The sequence below is a fragment of the Anomalospiza imberbis genome, chromosome 16 (assembly GCF_031753505.1).
Source record: "Anomalospiza imberbis isolate Cuckoo-Finch-1a 21T00152 chromosome 16, ASM3175350v1, whole genome shotgun sequence".
Classification (NCBI taxonomy): Eukaryota; Metazoa; Chordata; class Aves; order Passeriformes; family Viduidae; genus Anomalospiza; species Anomalospiza imberbis.
Window position 1 is genome coordinate 15,693,542 of NC_089696.1, and position 14,360 is coordinate 15,707,901.

The 14,360-nt window shown below is 55.2% G+C and overlaps 1 protein-coding gene across 2 annotated transcripts in view; it reads right to left on the reverse strand.

The window, feature by feature from the left end:
• The window catches only part of PKD1 (polycystin 1, transient receptor potential channel interacting), an 82,685-nt gene that overhangs the window by 19,304 nt on the left and 49,021 nt on the right, over positions 1–14,360 (reverse strand). For both annotated transcript variants that reach the window (XM_068207307.1, XM_068207306.1), the window contains exons 13-21: positions 13,788–13,963; positions 13,285–13,418; positions 9,111–12,733; positions 8,000–8,146; positions 6,415–6,558; positions 5,252–5,531; positions 3,586–3,802; positions 3,001–3,151; positions 2,381–2,533 (exon numbers count right to left, since the gene is read on the reverse strand). In XM_068207307.1, the coding sequence (XP_068063408.1) occupies positions 2,381–2,533; positions 3,001–3,151; positions 3,586–3,802; positions 5,252–5,531; positions 6,415–6,558; positions 8,000–8,146; positions 9,111–12,733; positions 13,285–13,418; positions 13,788–13,963 (5,025 nt within the window). The remainder of the gene's footprint in view (positions 1–2,380; positions 2,534–3,000; positions 3,152–3,585; positions 3,803–5,251; positions 5,532–6,414; positions 6,559–7,999; positions 8,147–9,110; positions 12,734–13,284; positions 13,419–13,787; positions 13,964–14,360) is intronic.

Below are 14,360 nucleotides of genomic sequence, written 5' to 3' on the forward strand. Positions count from 1 at the left end.
AGTGCCCTGGGGAGGGGCCAGCAGAGGCTGCCCTGCTCACACTGACGGTGGCCAGCACCTTGTCGGTGGCTCCAAGGCTCTTCCATCTCCCTCCCATGACATTCCCAAAGTGCCAGTGTACAGGCAGGCAGAGGATGCCTGGCAGAGGATGCTTTTGGGTTGGGAAGAGGAATAAAGGGAGGAAATTGTCGCCCAGAGAAGCTGTGGCTGCTGCGTCCCTGGAAATGTTCAAGGCCAGGTTGGACATGGCTTGGAGCAACCTGGTCCTTCCAACCCAAGCCATTCCAGGATTCTGTGATTCTAAATTCATGTTCCCTGGTGTGCACTCGTAAAGACCAGGCACACCTCCCCTCTGGGACCACACACAGCAACCAACCAGGACGAGCTGGATGGGATTCCTCCATCCACTCCACGACCTCCAGTGGAAGCAGGATTTAGCCCCATCTGAATCCATTTCGGCGTCCAAATCCTCCTGAAGGCTGTGGGAGGAATCCTGCCACTCAGGCATGATGGATGTCCCTCCCTCTGCTCCCAGATGTGTCCAAGAAACAGAATGTTCCAGCCATGGCCTGGAGCTTCCTGCACTCTCCAGGGCTGGATGGGAGGGACTGAGGAACACATGGAAGCTGTTACAACCCCGTTCCTCGCTCTTATTCATCTTTTTTTCTTTTAATCATCATAGGATTCAGCCGTGATTCACCATATGTTTTGGTGAAGAATCAAAACAGCATCTGCAGGTCTTGAATTCCCCCTTTTCTGCTTTATTTGCAAGCTCTGAGAAGCCAGGACAGACTGTGTGAATCGGAGTCAGGAATCAGGGAGGTGGGGAAGACTGGGTTATGGGGAGGAACCACCCAAGGGCAGCTCCTACTTAGGGAGGAGAATCGACCAAGAAGTTCAAGATTCTTTTTTTATCCCTCCAGGAGAAACTAATTCTGATTTTTCCTCTCCCTTGTAGGCAAAATCAAAAATGCATCAGCCCTGATGGACACTTGTGCAGGAAAGGAATGTGTGAACTCCACTTGTCTCAGACACTTGGGAATTTCTGGAGTACTGTTTTCCTAAGCTTTTCATTCCAGCCCAGAGCACAAAGTAATCCTGGAATTTCAGCTTTCCCCATGGAATAAAAATTCTATTTCTAGACCTGAGCTCCCACAGCAAAATCAAGTCACGAGGCAGGAGGAGGTGGGAGAGACAGAAACAAACTGCTCCAGCATGGAATGGGATGTGCTCAACCCCAAACCCCCAGGCAGAGGGGAACAGAAAGAAGGGGGTTTTGAGGTTTGCAGGCTCAGAAGCAGGGAAGGGAGCAGCTCAGGAGCCTGTGGGTGGGATGCAGTGCTGCCCACCACTGACCTGGCTGCAGGGAAAGCACAGCCAGGGCCAAGGAACCTGACCAGTCCCCAAAGCAAAGACTAGGCAGGGAAGGAGGGGGAGCCAGAGCAGCCTGGCTGAGCACCAAGGCACAAGTGCATTACCCAGCTGGGCTCTCTTCTCTCCTAAATCCACCAGGCACCAGCCCCAGCACTGGAACTGGTGCTGCACACTGCCAGGATCTCGGTGCTCCCAGTGAGCAGCAGAGCAGAGCAGAGAGGGGTTCCTCATCTTGTAGGGCAGAAACAGGGCTGGGAGGAGCATCAGATCCGGGCCCTGGCCCCTGGCCCAAAGCAGCTCTACTTGTTTTACTCCTGATGGGAGCCCAGCCTGTCCTCACAGATTCTGTGACTCCCCCAGCAATTTATTTCAGGGTTTCTGGAGCCCCTCGGCTCTGGGAGAGCTGGGGGTGTCCAGCCTGGAAAAGAGAAGGCTCTGAGGAGACCTCAGAGCCCCTTCCAGTGCCTCAAGGCTCCAGGAGAGCTGGAGAAGGGCTTGGGACAAGGGATGGAGGGACAGGACAATGGGAAATGGCTTTATGAAAGAGGGTAGATCAGACTGGATATTGGGAAGGAATTGTTCCCTGGCAGGGTGGGCAGGCCCTGGCACAGGTGCCCAGAGCAGCTGTGGCTGTCCCTGGATCCCTGGCAGTGCCCAAGGCCAGGCTGGACAGGGCTTGGAGCAGCCTGGGACAGTGGAAGGTGTCCCTGCCATGGCAGGGCTGGCACTGGGTGGGGTTTAGGGTCCCTTCCACCCCAAACCATTCCATGGCTCTCCAATTCTCCAGCCTGTGGAGGCCTCTCCTGCAGCTGCCAGCCAGGGCAGGCACCAGAGGAGCAGCACAGAGCTGCCAGGGGCAGAGCTGGCAGCGCCCAGGACGTCACCACAGAGACCCTGATGGGGTGGACAGTGCCACCTGCCCGCTGTGTGTGTGCAGAGAGCCAGGCCAGCACAGGCAGGACCGAGGGGCTGCACCTGCAGGCTCAGAGGTGGGGAGGGGCCGTACCGTGCACTGTGCCAGGGCAGCTGAGATCTGCTGGATGTCATCCACCGTGTTCACCTTCAGCGAGTTCAGCGTCTCCGTGATGTTGTTGCGAGTCCAGGTCCGGAGCTCGAATTCCTGCCCAGCCTCAGGCTCCAGCAGCACGGATCGCTCGTACTGGGGGTGGAAAACAAAACAGGAGGAGTTGAGGAAGGTGGAGTGAGAATAACAGAGTGAAGAGCGGTTTCAGAGGCTGCTGAGCTGAGCTGGAGTCACCTGCTCCCTGCACTCCACATCTCCTGCCTCTGCTTCTCCCCAGAGGGATCTAATGAGCTGGTTTTCCAGCAGAACTCCCTCAATGTCACTTCTGCTCTCCAAGCAATTATCCAAACAGCCTGGCACTCAGCTAACTAGTACCTGGAGTGCAGTCCTTATCCACCTAAGCAGGGTGCCTGTGCCCAGGGGGATCATCCCTGCCTGGCTTCCAGGTGTACAGCAGCCTCTTCCTGGGCAGGGAAATAGGAATATAGCCCCAAATTCCTGCCCTGCCTATAGAGATCATTGCACAAAATCCGGCCCAAAAATTCTCCCGGTGAATGCAAGGACTTCTGGAGGCCCCTCTTGGGCAGAACAAGCTGTGTTACCTCATTTAAGATGGTGATGAGGGCCAGGGAGTACTCAATGACCTGCTGAGGGTCCCCTTGTTTCACCAAGCCCTGGAGCACGGTGTCAGTCTGATTGTAGAGCCAGTGGGAGAGGCTGGGGAAGCCCTCGGGGAGGCCGATTTCCATGGAACTGCAAGGAGAGAGGGATTTGGGTGAAGTGCAGGCTGGGCTGGGAAGGGACAGGAGGGGAGGCAGGTGGGTGACCCACAAAGGCAGCACTGCTGCTGCTGCCCTGGAGCCCCATTTGCAGGAGAAACACCACGGCCCTGCAGCCTGGCTCCTCTCTGGCCCAGCCCACGATCCCAGGAGTCTTTTCCTACTTAACAAATCCACGATTCTACGAAAGCAGTGAGCTCCCAGGAGAGCCTCCCCCTCAAGCAACGCTCCACGGAGCCCAGAATTCCCTGTGTGCACTTCTGCCGAGCCTCCCCTCCCTTTCCTGCCAACAGCCTCTTCCAGGAGGCAATCCCTTCAGCCAGGATCAGGACAGGGACCCGCCACGAGCCTGGCACTGGGGAGCTGGGGCTGGGCACGGGGCTGAGGGCCAGCCCGGCGGCCTCTTACCGGTTCACGGCCACCACGGTGGCGCCCAGCTGGTCCTGCACCAGCACGGCCACGGACACCTGGAAGCCGCTCTCGTGGAAGCCGGGGGGCAGGAAGGCGCCGTGCTCGGCCCGGCTGCCCTTGTACACGCAGAACTCGTGGAAGTGGCCGGGCCGGTGGCGCGAGGCCAGCAGGATGAACACCAGCGGCCCCTCCGCGTCCTCCGTGTCCCGCCAGCCTGCAAGGAAAGCCCAGCGGGCTCTGAGAGGGCCGTGGGGAGCTGCAGACAGCGCCCCAAAGGAGCTGCCCCTGCCCCTGCCCCTGCCCTCCCTGGGAGTCCCGTCCTGCTCAGCCCTGCGGCACGCATGGGGTTTGGAGCGACCTGGACTAGTGGGAGGTGTCCCCAGCATGGGACAAGATGGTCTTTAAAGACCACTCCAAACCATTCCAGGATTCCCTGATGGTTCTACGGACCTGCCCTTGCTGCTGTCCCAGCAAGGGTGCCCTGCTCTGGCAGATTGTCCCCAGAATGAGGACAGCTCAAGGACTCCATCAGGCTGGATGGGTGTCTTCGTTCTCTCTGAATTTTTGTGATGTTTAGGGGTTTCTCCTTGGGTGTTTGGGTTCTGTAACATTTAAAGGGATCATGAAAAATTCATGATCAAAATAAAAAAGGGGAATAACTCTGCTGGGACTGGGAACAGCACTGACAAAAGCCACAGCTTCTCTACAAGCCCTGCAAGGCCTGACTTTAGACAGAGGCTCAGCCCTCCGGCAGCTCAGCACCTCAGGAACAACTGGGTCCAGGATAAAACCTGCACAAAGGTTTCCCTGGAGCTCCCAGGAATTATGGGGAGTTTGATGGGAGCTGGGCACCTGGGAAATTCACTGTGTGTTTGCCAGTGAGCCCCAGTGAAGGTGCTGGCATTGCTGCTGTGTCCCGTGTCTGTCACTTCAGCTTAAAAACAACCACTAAGAGCTGAAATTCTCACCATTCCAAAGAGGAATTGATTCCAGCATTATTCTGGATAGCTCAAAACATACCAAAGTTAGAACCCCATGACCCTGAACACGTTTCTGCTGCTCCCCCAGTTTGGTGCCCAGCCCCCTGGAAGCAGCAGGGCTCATCCCCTCCCAGCGTGGCTTCCCGGCACTGTGCACAAACAGCTCTAATCTCCAACACCGATCATTTGGGGAAATCTGGTTTCCAGAGGCACTTAGTCCTTGGCACAAGGCTACGGGACATCGGCCAGGCCACTTTTCCAAAGCTGGGCTCACTGTTGCTGTCTCTGCAGCTGGTTGGGAAGGTGGCTCTGGTGGGAACATCCAGCCCACACAGCAGAGACGGCCCCACTGCTTTGTCTTTTGATTCTTCCCACATACTGTGACTCAGTTTTGGGCACCATCTTCTTTTTCCTGCACTGAAATGACCGGTCCCTTCCACAAGAACTGGCCTGGCCTGGATATCACCACTCACCTACGTGAGTTAGGAATTTTTAAACTGCCTGCCCGCTGTGGGGAGTTTGGGGGCTCCACAACTCGGGCACACAAAGCTGCTCGTGGTCCAAACCACTGCCGAGCCCAGCCCTGGCCAGCAGCGCCCCGGGGCAGGAGTTTGGGGTGAAGGGAACACCTGTGGGAAGAGCAGCTGGTAATGAGGAGCAGGGGGGCTGGCAGGTGCTCTCACCTGCACACTCGAAGTGCACCTTGGTCACCAGAGCCCTGAGGGGTCCCTCGGGGGACAGGCGGCAGGACCCCCCCACGGGGGGCTGGTTGGGCAGCAGGTCGATGGAGGCGAAGCCCTCCTCCCCCGTGGTGAGGTCTGTGATGTGCAGGGTGAAGGTGTAGCCCTCGCCATCCCTCAGGGCTCCTGGCCTCAGCACCAGGTTCATCCCCGTGTCGCCGGTGGACGTGGTTGTTTTGTCCAGGACGAGGGACTTGTTCTTAAAGCTGTGAGCTGCCCACCTCTGCAGGGATGGATGGGGGAGAGACACGAGAGGTTCGGTTTGAAGCTGAAGTTATGTCCTTAAAATGTTTTCAGATTGAGTCTTTTATAAAAAGTAACAGATTTCTAGTGGGAGCGTCTGCCAAATTTGCAGTTGATAATTCGGCTTTCGTCTTGTGCGCTACAGCAACAAGAACTGGAGCCTTTCCAAAATGTCTGGTGGGAATATTTCCACTGTGAGATCTACTTTAGTTTCTGGAGTTACATCACCTTCCAAAAGAATATTTCATAATACAGAGTACAAAACACAGGAAATAAATGAAGGACTGGTGGAGTCTCCATGGGATACCGTGTTTTATGTGCTGCGAGCTGAACATGGCCTGGGTGGTTACTGTTAATAGCACAAACCTACAGTTGTGATAACAGGAGAAACAGTGAGATAAGCAGGCAGAAAATGCCAGGCAAGGACATGCTGGGAGCAACAGGACTTCCAGTCCTGAGAGCTGCTTCACTCCACAGGCTGCAGTGGAAGCTGGAATTAGAGGTGGGCACAAGAGGAGAGACTGAACCACCTCTGCTTGAACCACCAGAATAATGGGCAAAATGCCAACCAGCAGGGAGAAAAAACACTTTACAGATCTATTATAGGGAAAAAAAAAACCAAAAACCAACGTGTCTTTTGTGTGGAAAGACCTGGTCACTCATGGCTTTGGCATATAAATGACCCCACAAGGACTCAGCCAGACCCACCTGCTGCTGCCTGTGGCCAGGGACTGCTTCCCCTCCTGGTCTCTAAGACAATCTAGGTCCAGGACTTCACTTCTCTTTCCCTTTCCACCCTGACCCCTCTGCCTGCCCCTTCTCCCAGAGCCCCCCAGAGGTGAAGCAAAGCCTTGTGACTTTACCCCAAGCTTGGAGTCGTTGTGACAGTTCTGGCAGGTGCCCTCCAGGTACACGTAGGAGCTCTTGCTGACCTCGTAGACAGACTGAGCCTTGCAGGAAACACACTCCAGGGACACAATAGGGACTCCTCCCCTCTTGATGAACACCTGGGAAGGGTAGAGGCTCCATCAGAAGGTCTGACACCAAAACACAGACACCTAACAAGTAAGGACACACCCCAGCACCTGGTGCTGCAGGGAGGAATTGCCCTGCACCAGCCCAGTCTGTGCTAGGAAACAGCAGGAAGGGATTCCCAAAGGATTTGGGGTCAGATTTAAGCTGCATCTCTGCTCTTACACTGCCCAGTTCCATCACTGGTTTGCAAGAGCCACCCAATGCCAAGCTGGACTGATCTAGGTCGTTCTGGATTTATTTATTTAAACTTTTTAATAACATAAATGACTTCTGAAATGTCCTTCTGGTCCCTGGTGCTGAACTCCCAGCAAACCCTGCTTGCACTGCCAGGTGGGGATGGAAGAACCACCTTTTCCAGGGAGCAGCACATTGTTCCAGGCTTTCAGCTGGAATCCAACTGTACATCTCCAGACATCCACCACACCTTCCTGGCCGAGCACTCGCAGAGCTCTAGAGGCACTGGTGGCTCAGACACAACAGCAGTTGAACTCTGACTCCCGCGCTCTGGCTAAATTCCTTTAATCCCCGAGGAAATGGGCTTGTCCAGCACTGGACTGAGCCCTCTGCCCTGGCATAATGAGTGTTATGAATTCAAAGACAGTAATGAAGACATTGTTTAACATGGCAGATTCTTAAAAGGGGATAAATATTCCCCAGCACTGCGCTGGAGCCCCACTCATCCCGCCAGTATCTGCAGATTTCCTGCGACACTGGAAGCATTGTTTTGTGCTCCTGCATGGAAACCAGATAGTACGGAATGTCCTTGAAAGACTATCAATTTCAATTTTTTTCTTTTCATCCCGCAGCTCTGGTTTCAAACCCAGGCTGTAAGAGTTTCCACTCCCAGCCTGAGTCCATCTCCAATTGCCAACTGCACCACGATGGATGTTCCTGCCGGGAACCGTGCGGGTGCGCTCGGCGTTGGGATTCGTAGGGCATAAACAATGTGCACTGAAAAAATCCTCCCCTAAAAGAACTTGGAAGGTGAGAAGAGAGGAATTGTTGACAGCAAAACTGAGCCCTGGCTCTTAGGAAGCTCTCTGGGTAAAATGAGGGCAGAGCCTGTGGCAGGTGAAGAGCTGGGACTGCTAAAGAGCAGGAAAGGAAATTTCCTTTCTCCTGTAGAAATTTCCTTGGGAAAGGGACTAAAGGAGCTAATTCTTCCCTGTGAGGGCGGGCAGGCCCTGGCACAGGGTGCCCAGAGCAGCTGTGGCTGCCGCTGGATCCCTGGCAGTGTCCAAGGCCAGGCTGGACAGGGCTTGGAGCAGCCTGGGATGGTGGAAAGTGTCCCTGCCCACAGCACAGGGTGGCACTGGGTGATTTTTAAGGTCCTTCCAGCCCAACCATCCCATGACTCTGCCTCAGAGGTGGCTGTGCCAAGCAGAGAAGGTGACAGCCGTGTGTGGTACGTACGGTTTGGTTGGTGGCCTCGGGACTCATCCCTTCCTTCCTGACGGTGAGGTCGAACGTGTACTCCACATCTGCCTCTAATAGAGCTTTGGAAATTGTGACAATTCCTTCCTTGGCACTGAAATTCAGAGAGCACCCTGCAGCCGAGCTCTGCTTGCAAGGAGAAAAGAACTTTCAAACCCTCCTTGGTAAGGGTGCACATCGGGTTAGTCCACAGCCAAAACATTCAGGTCCACACTGAGCCTCTGTCACAGACCTTGCTGTGCAGTGCCACCACTGGGGTGGGAGAAACAGGGCGTGTGTGGACAATAAAACACATTATCCTGCTCTTCAGGTTAGTAAACAGTAGTTGGAATACTCCTGTATTTCATCTGAGTTTCGTATTTGTAGTTTATAGCAATTAATTCTTCATTAAATACCTTACAAACATTGCCAAGCAACACAAAAAGCTCACATTAAACCAAGAAGTCCAATCCCCACACTCTTCAAATTTGCTATTTTGAGACAAAGCTGGAAAACATGACATTGTGCAAGCAAAAGAGTTCCACATTCAATCAGAAATCCTGCTGAGGTGGATTCCCATCGGGATCTGCCAGGCAGTTCTCCCTTGCCCTTCCATCGGTGCAGGGTCAGATCACTTCAGCACGTGAGCACAGTGACCTGCTAGCGACCACAAGCTGTGGTCACTTGACCTCTCCAAAGTCTACCTTTGTCCCCTGATGGCATTAGAGACATTTAACTGTTAATGGGAGATGGACCAGAGCCCTGAGCTCCCAGACTGCATCAGCAGCTCCATAAGACCCTCAGTGCCTGGAAGCAGCAGCACTGACACCGGGGACCAGAGGCCAAGTGCCGGGGAAGCAGCAATGCCCATGCCTCCCTCCCAGAGCCAGCCCTTCTGCCCTGCCCACGGGCACTGCACTGCGCCACACCTCACACCAATTTCTGTATCATCATCCTGAGCTGGGAACCGAACCTTTGCAACCCTCCTCCCAGAGCAGCTCTGTTACAGGTGCTCACAAAAGCTTCCCCCGACACCGTTTCACCCCGGACATGTTTGTGGTGGAGTTGGAGCTCCCAAATGGTCACTCTAGCTGGGCAAGGCTGCTCTTACCTTGGAGGATGATGTGCAGGACCACTCGTACAACAACGGGGTCTGTTCCCCGTCATCCAAGTTGGGGTCGTAGGATTTCTCCCCATCCAGGATTAAGTCCTGAGTGTTGGACCATACACGGTATGACCCCCCATCGATGATTGGGACCAGCTTGCTCGGGATCACAGTCACATTGGCAAAGATGCTCTTGGACAGCGGGGTGTCTCCAAAGGAGACAATAAACATGAAGCAGTAGTTCCCAACTTCCAGGCCGAGCTTTGGGATAACCAGCTGGGGCCTGTTCACGTCGACGTTCGGCAGCCGGATCCTGCTGGAGTCGTCCAAGTTCATGCAGCTGGGTGCTCGGTAGATCTCCCACAGGTGCTCAGTCTGGTACTTGATGCACCCTCGGAGGTCAATCTGCGCCTCCAGGTAGTTTCTCTGGGATCTCTTCATAACCACCTGCGGCGGCAGGGCCAACTCCACCTCGGGCTCCTCGCACTCCAGGACTTTGACGGTGACAGTGAGCTGGGCTATGAAGAAGCTGATGAGATTGGTGGCATTCACCTCCACCAGGTAATCCCCCGGGCTCAGGTAAGAATAGTTGGCCACTGCGGCCCTGGTGGTTTGAGTGGAAGAGCCATCCCCAAAGCTCCACAAGAACTCAACGCTCCTGCTGCTGGGCACCACCACGGCTTCAAACAGTGCCGTCCTGTTGACAAAGGCATTGGTGGCACTGAGGGACACCTGGACTATGGGGTCCTGCACCTGGATGGTTCTGGTGATGTTGACACTTCCCAAGTCATTGAAGGCAGTGAGGTGGATCTCCAGCAGCCCTGCAGCTTCTGGAGCATAGGAAACTCTTTCTCCTGACGCAGCAACCACAGACCGGCCTCGCTCCTTCCACAGGCAGAACTGCCAGGAGAAGGACACGCGGGAGCCACTGCCCACGTGGGCACTGAAGCTCTTCTCCGTGCCCGTGGGAATGCCCTCCTCGCAGCAGTTCAGGAGCCTGACGTCCTGGATGGGCTCCAGGACAGAGATGAGCACCTGGGCGTGGGCGATGCTGATCTGGTTCTGCACGGTCACGGTCACCAGATAATCGCCGCTCTTGGTGAACTCATGGCTGTACCTGGAGGCGTTGAGCACCACGGAGTAGTCCCCACTAATGCTCACCAGGTAACTCACAGAGGTACCTGACAGCATCCTGATCTCAAAGGTGACCTGTTCCCCCGGCTCCACCACCTTCTTGCTGGCGACAACTTCCAGACCTTGAATCCTGTCCAGCACCGAGATGTTCCTGCTGGCCAGAGCCCAGCTGACGTCGTTGGACGCGTTCAGATGGACCGTGTACAACCCTGCCGTGGGGAACGTGACTGCCACGGACTGGCCACTCACTGTGCCATTTGGCACCTGCCACAGCCAGGTCACTTCAGTCCCCCTCTGCAGCTCCCCCTCAAAGACCACCGTGGAGCCTGAGGAGACGTACCTACAGTCCAGCTCTGCTGTCCCTATACTCAGCCCCTCGATGACCTCCTCCACACAGACAGAAACAGTGGCATTGGTTGAATTCAGCTTGTTTTCTGCTCCAACGATGACCTCAATCATCCCAGAGCTTTGGAAGGAGTGTATAATAAAGGGTTCAGAGGTGACAGGAGAGGAGCCATCCTCCAGGTACCACACGTACGTGACGCCAGTGCCGCTGGTTATGGTGGCACTTATGTTCACAGAGGCATTAATAGCAGCTGGGTTGGGGAAGGCATAGGGCTTTAGGACACCAAGGCTTTCAATGAACTCCAGTGTCCTGTTAGCAGTGTCACAGCCCAGCATGTTGGTGGCCTTCAGGTAGACAGTGTAGTTCCCAGCTTCCAGGATGCTCAAGGGGAAGGTTTTCCCAGTGAAGGTCTGCACAGCATTGCCGTCCCGCTGGACCACCCAGTTGTAGGAGATGTTTGTGCCCTCTCTCACCACGGCCTGCAAATTGAGTGTTTTGTTAGTTGGGAAATACATGTCCTCCACCAGGTCAGTGCTGGCCACCTGCAGGCCCTCAATCTGCTCCAGGACATAGACGTAGATGCTGTCCTGCAGCGAGCTGATCTTGTTCTCGGCCGTGACGATGACGTTGAATGTGCCCACAGAGCGGAAGGTGTAAGAAATGGTGGAGGAGCCTTGGATGGGAGTGCAGCGATCGCAGAGGATCCACGAGTAGCGGATGGCAGTGCCAGCCACCAGGGTGGCTACAAAGCTCACCGACCCATTCAGTGGCACCACTGTCCTGCTGGCGTTGACGGTCAGGCCAAAGAGCCGCCGTTTCACAGTGACGTCGATGGTGGTCTCGTTGGAACTCACATCGTTCTGCCCCATCACTGTAATGCTGTAGTGGCCTGTGCTGTTGTAGGAGTGGGTGGCCACTTGGCCAGGCTGGACAGTGCCATCCCCAAAGTCCCAGCAGTAACTCACTTTGGTTCCATTCATGCTGGCAGAGAACAGGTAGATCTGGTTCAGCTCCAGAACATCTGTCCCGTTATACTCAATCTTTGCTACCCCAACTGGCTCCTGGACCTCCACAAACGCCGTGTCGTTGTTGAAAGAGACATTGTTGGAGACGGTCACTGTGACCAGGAAGACTCCTGTGTTTTTGTAGGTGTAGGTCACTTCAGTCCCACTCGACCTGGTGGACTCGTTGTTGCCGAAATCCCAGCGGTAGCGGTACTGGTAGGGAGGCACGGCACTGACCTGGAAGGAGGTCTCTTCCCCGAGCCTCACAAAGCGTTTGGAAGGGAGGAGGGTGACGTTGAGGATCTCCGGCTCCACACAGACACTGGTGAAATAGTTAGCCTTGTTGAAGCTGCTGGACAGGGTCAGGGTGAGCGGGAATGTCCCGCTGCGGGTGAAGTTGTGCATCACCACGGGGTCCCCGCTGACTGTGACATTGGAGGAACCGTCTCCAAAAGTCCAGTCAAAGATGTACTCCTCAGGATTCCCCGTCACGTAGGCGGTGAGCTGCACGTCCGGGTGCTCCAGGATGCAAGAAGCAGGCTCTATTTTGAGTATCTCCAGGACAAATATGCGGACAGGAACCGCCTGGGAGACAGAGTTCACAGGATTCACAGCTGTCACGTTCACGGTGCAGTTGATGTCCTTTATGTACACGTGTTCTACCACCGGCACCTGACTCCTCAGCACTGTCCCGTCCCCCATGTCGAATATCCAGGTGATGCTGTCCCCAGTCTCCACGGAAGCGTTGATGGTGACAGCTGCTCCCTGCTCCGCGGCCTCGTCCGCGGAAACGCAGAGCCCCGTTATCTCCTCGAACACCTGGTAGCACTCCACGGTCTCCACGCTGCTCACGGTGTTGTTGGCTGTCACGGTGACGTTGTACACCCCTCTGTGGGGGTAGCTGTAGATCACGGAGGGCTGGGTCCCTGTGAGCAGGGAGGAGCGGTCCCCAAAGTCCCAGGTGTACACGACGCCGTACGGGGACGGCAGGGGAGTGGCTCGGAAGGTGACCGGCCGGCCCACGACCAGAACATCCTCCTCTGCCTCCACCTTCACGTCAATCAGGTAACTGTGAACCTGGACTGGGCTCAGGTGGGTGAGGTTCTCATACTGGTTGGACACAACAACCATCAGGGCATATTCTCCTGCATTGGGAAAGAGCAGAACAAGGGCAGGGTGAGGACATGCCTGCCAACAGCTTCTCAGTGCTGTGGTGGGGTGGGGGGTGTGACAGGGGCTGCAGGGGACACTCTGCTCCTGTGCTGTGCACACTCTGGGCTGCCCTGCTCCAGCCCAGGAATTACACCAGGTCGTGTATATGGGGACCAAACACCAAGAAAGGAGCCAGTCCAACAGGTAGAGATAAAAGATTTTCTTCCTGCACACCCACAGAGCAGACCCTTCCTGTTGCCCAGCCCTCCCACCAGCCCGGTGCTCGCCTGCCCCTTGTCCTTCTGCTGAGACTGCCCAAAAAGGGGCTGAGTGTGGTGGGTCTGCTTCTTACAGCGTGGCCAAACTTCCCTGGGAAACACAGAGAGAGGATGGCAACTGCTGGAGACTTCCAGTCACTCAGGCTGCTTGCTCAGGAATCAGGCAATGATTTCCAAGCCCTGGTTGTTTTGGAAGGTGCCTTGTACACCCCTCATACCAAAAATGCCTGAGCCCCTTCTTCCCCAAAGAACCTTGTTGAGCATACCTGGGTCTTGGTAGATGTGTGAAACGTTGTGCTCAATGACAACCTCATGGACATTGGGATCAGGAACAAGGAAAGACTTGTTGTAGGGAGGCTTGAACAGATATGTCTCCTGGACACCATCTCCAAAATCCCACCTGGAGAAACAGGCAAACCATGTTACACAGAACAACAGGAGAATCACAGAAATCCCAGAGGAATCCTGGCTTGTCTTTCAGGTCAGGGCTGGGTTCCCAAAAAAAACATAGGAAGCAGAATGCCAAGTATCAAAGCAGCAGCTGTGCTGAGAGGAGGAAGAACCCAAATTAAAGCAGTGTCATGCTTGCATAAATGGAAAGGATTTCAGCCTGAATTACAGGTGTGTGACTGACCCCCACTCACAGAGATTTCACATTAACTTAACAGCAGCTGAGATGGACCAGTTGGCCCTGGGAAGAGAAACTGTGCAGGCAAGGTATGACGTGCACAGCAAGATCCTAAGTTTGGGCAAGCAGCAAAGGACTCACAGGAACAGAGCCTCCACAGCCGAGTCCACGTGAACGCTGGCGCTGAACTCCACGCTGCTGTTCTGGGGCACCACTGGCAGGGCACCCGCCACGCTCAGGTTCCTCATCCTGTTCATCATCTCCACTGTCACGTTGTAGTTGACTGTGAAGTTGCTGACGTGGTTGGAGGCGGTGAGCTGGGAAGGACAGTGGGACAAAGAATGGGCTCGGGGTCTCCTTGCTGCCCTCGGAGCGGGGCTTTGCTGGACTGAAGGAGCACCACCAGGCAAGTGAGCAGGTCAGGGCAGAGAGAGTGGCCACATGTTCACCACTACAGCCAGTGCAAGGAAGGGCTGGTGCTACAGCAAGAGGACAAGGAGAGGAGCTTCTCATCCTGAGCCTCCTCTGGCTCTGAACTTGCCAGCTGCCCCTTTGCCTGCCCCGATGTGCCCTGCAGCTCCAGCTGCTGAGCACAGGCACCAAGGGGACAAGAGGCATCCAGTTTCCTCGGGAGAGTGGCAGAAAAGTGGCTGCAAGCACAGAGCAGGGATGGGAGAGGCTCATAAAACCAAGCACACCAAGTGCAGCTCCAGG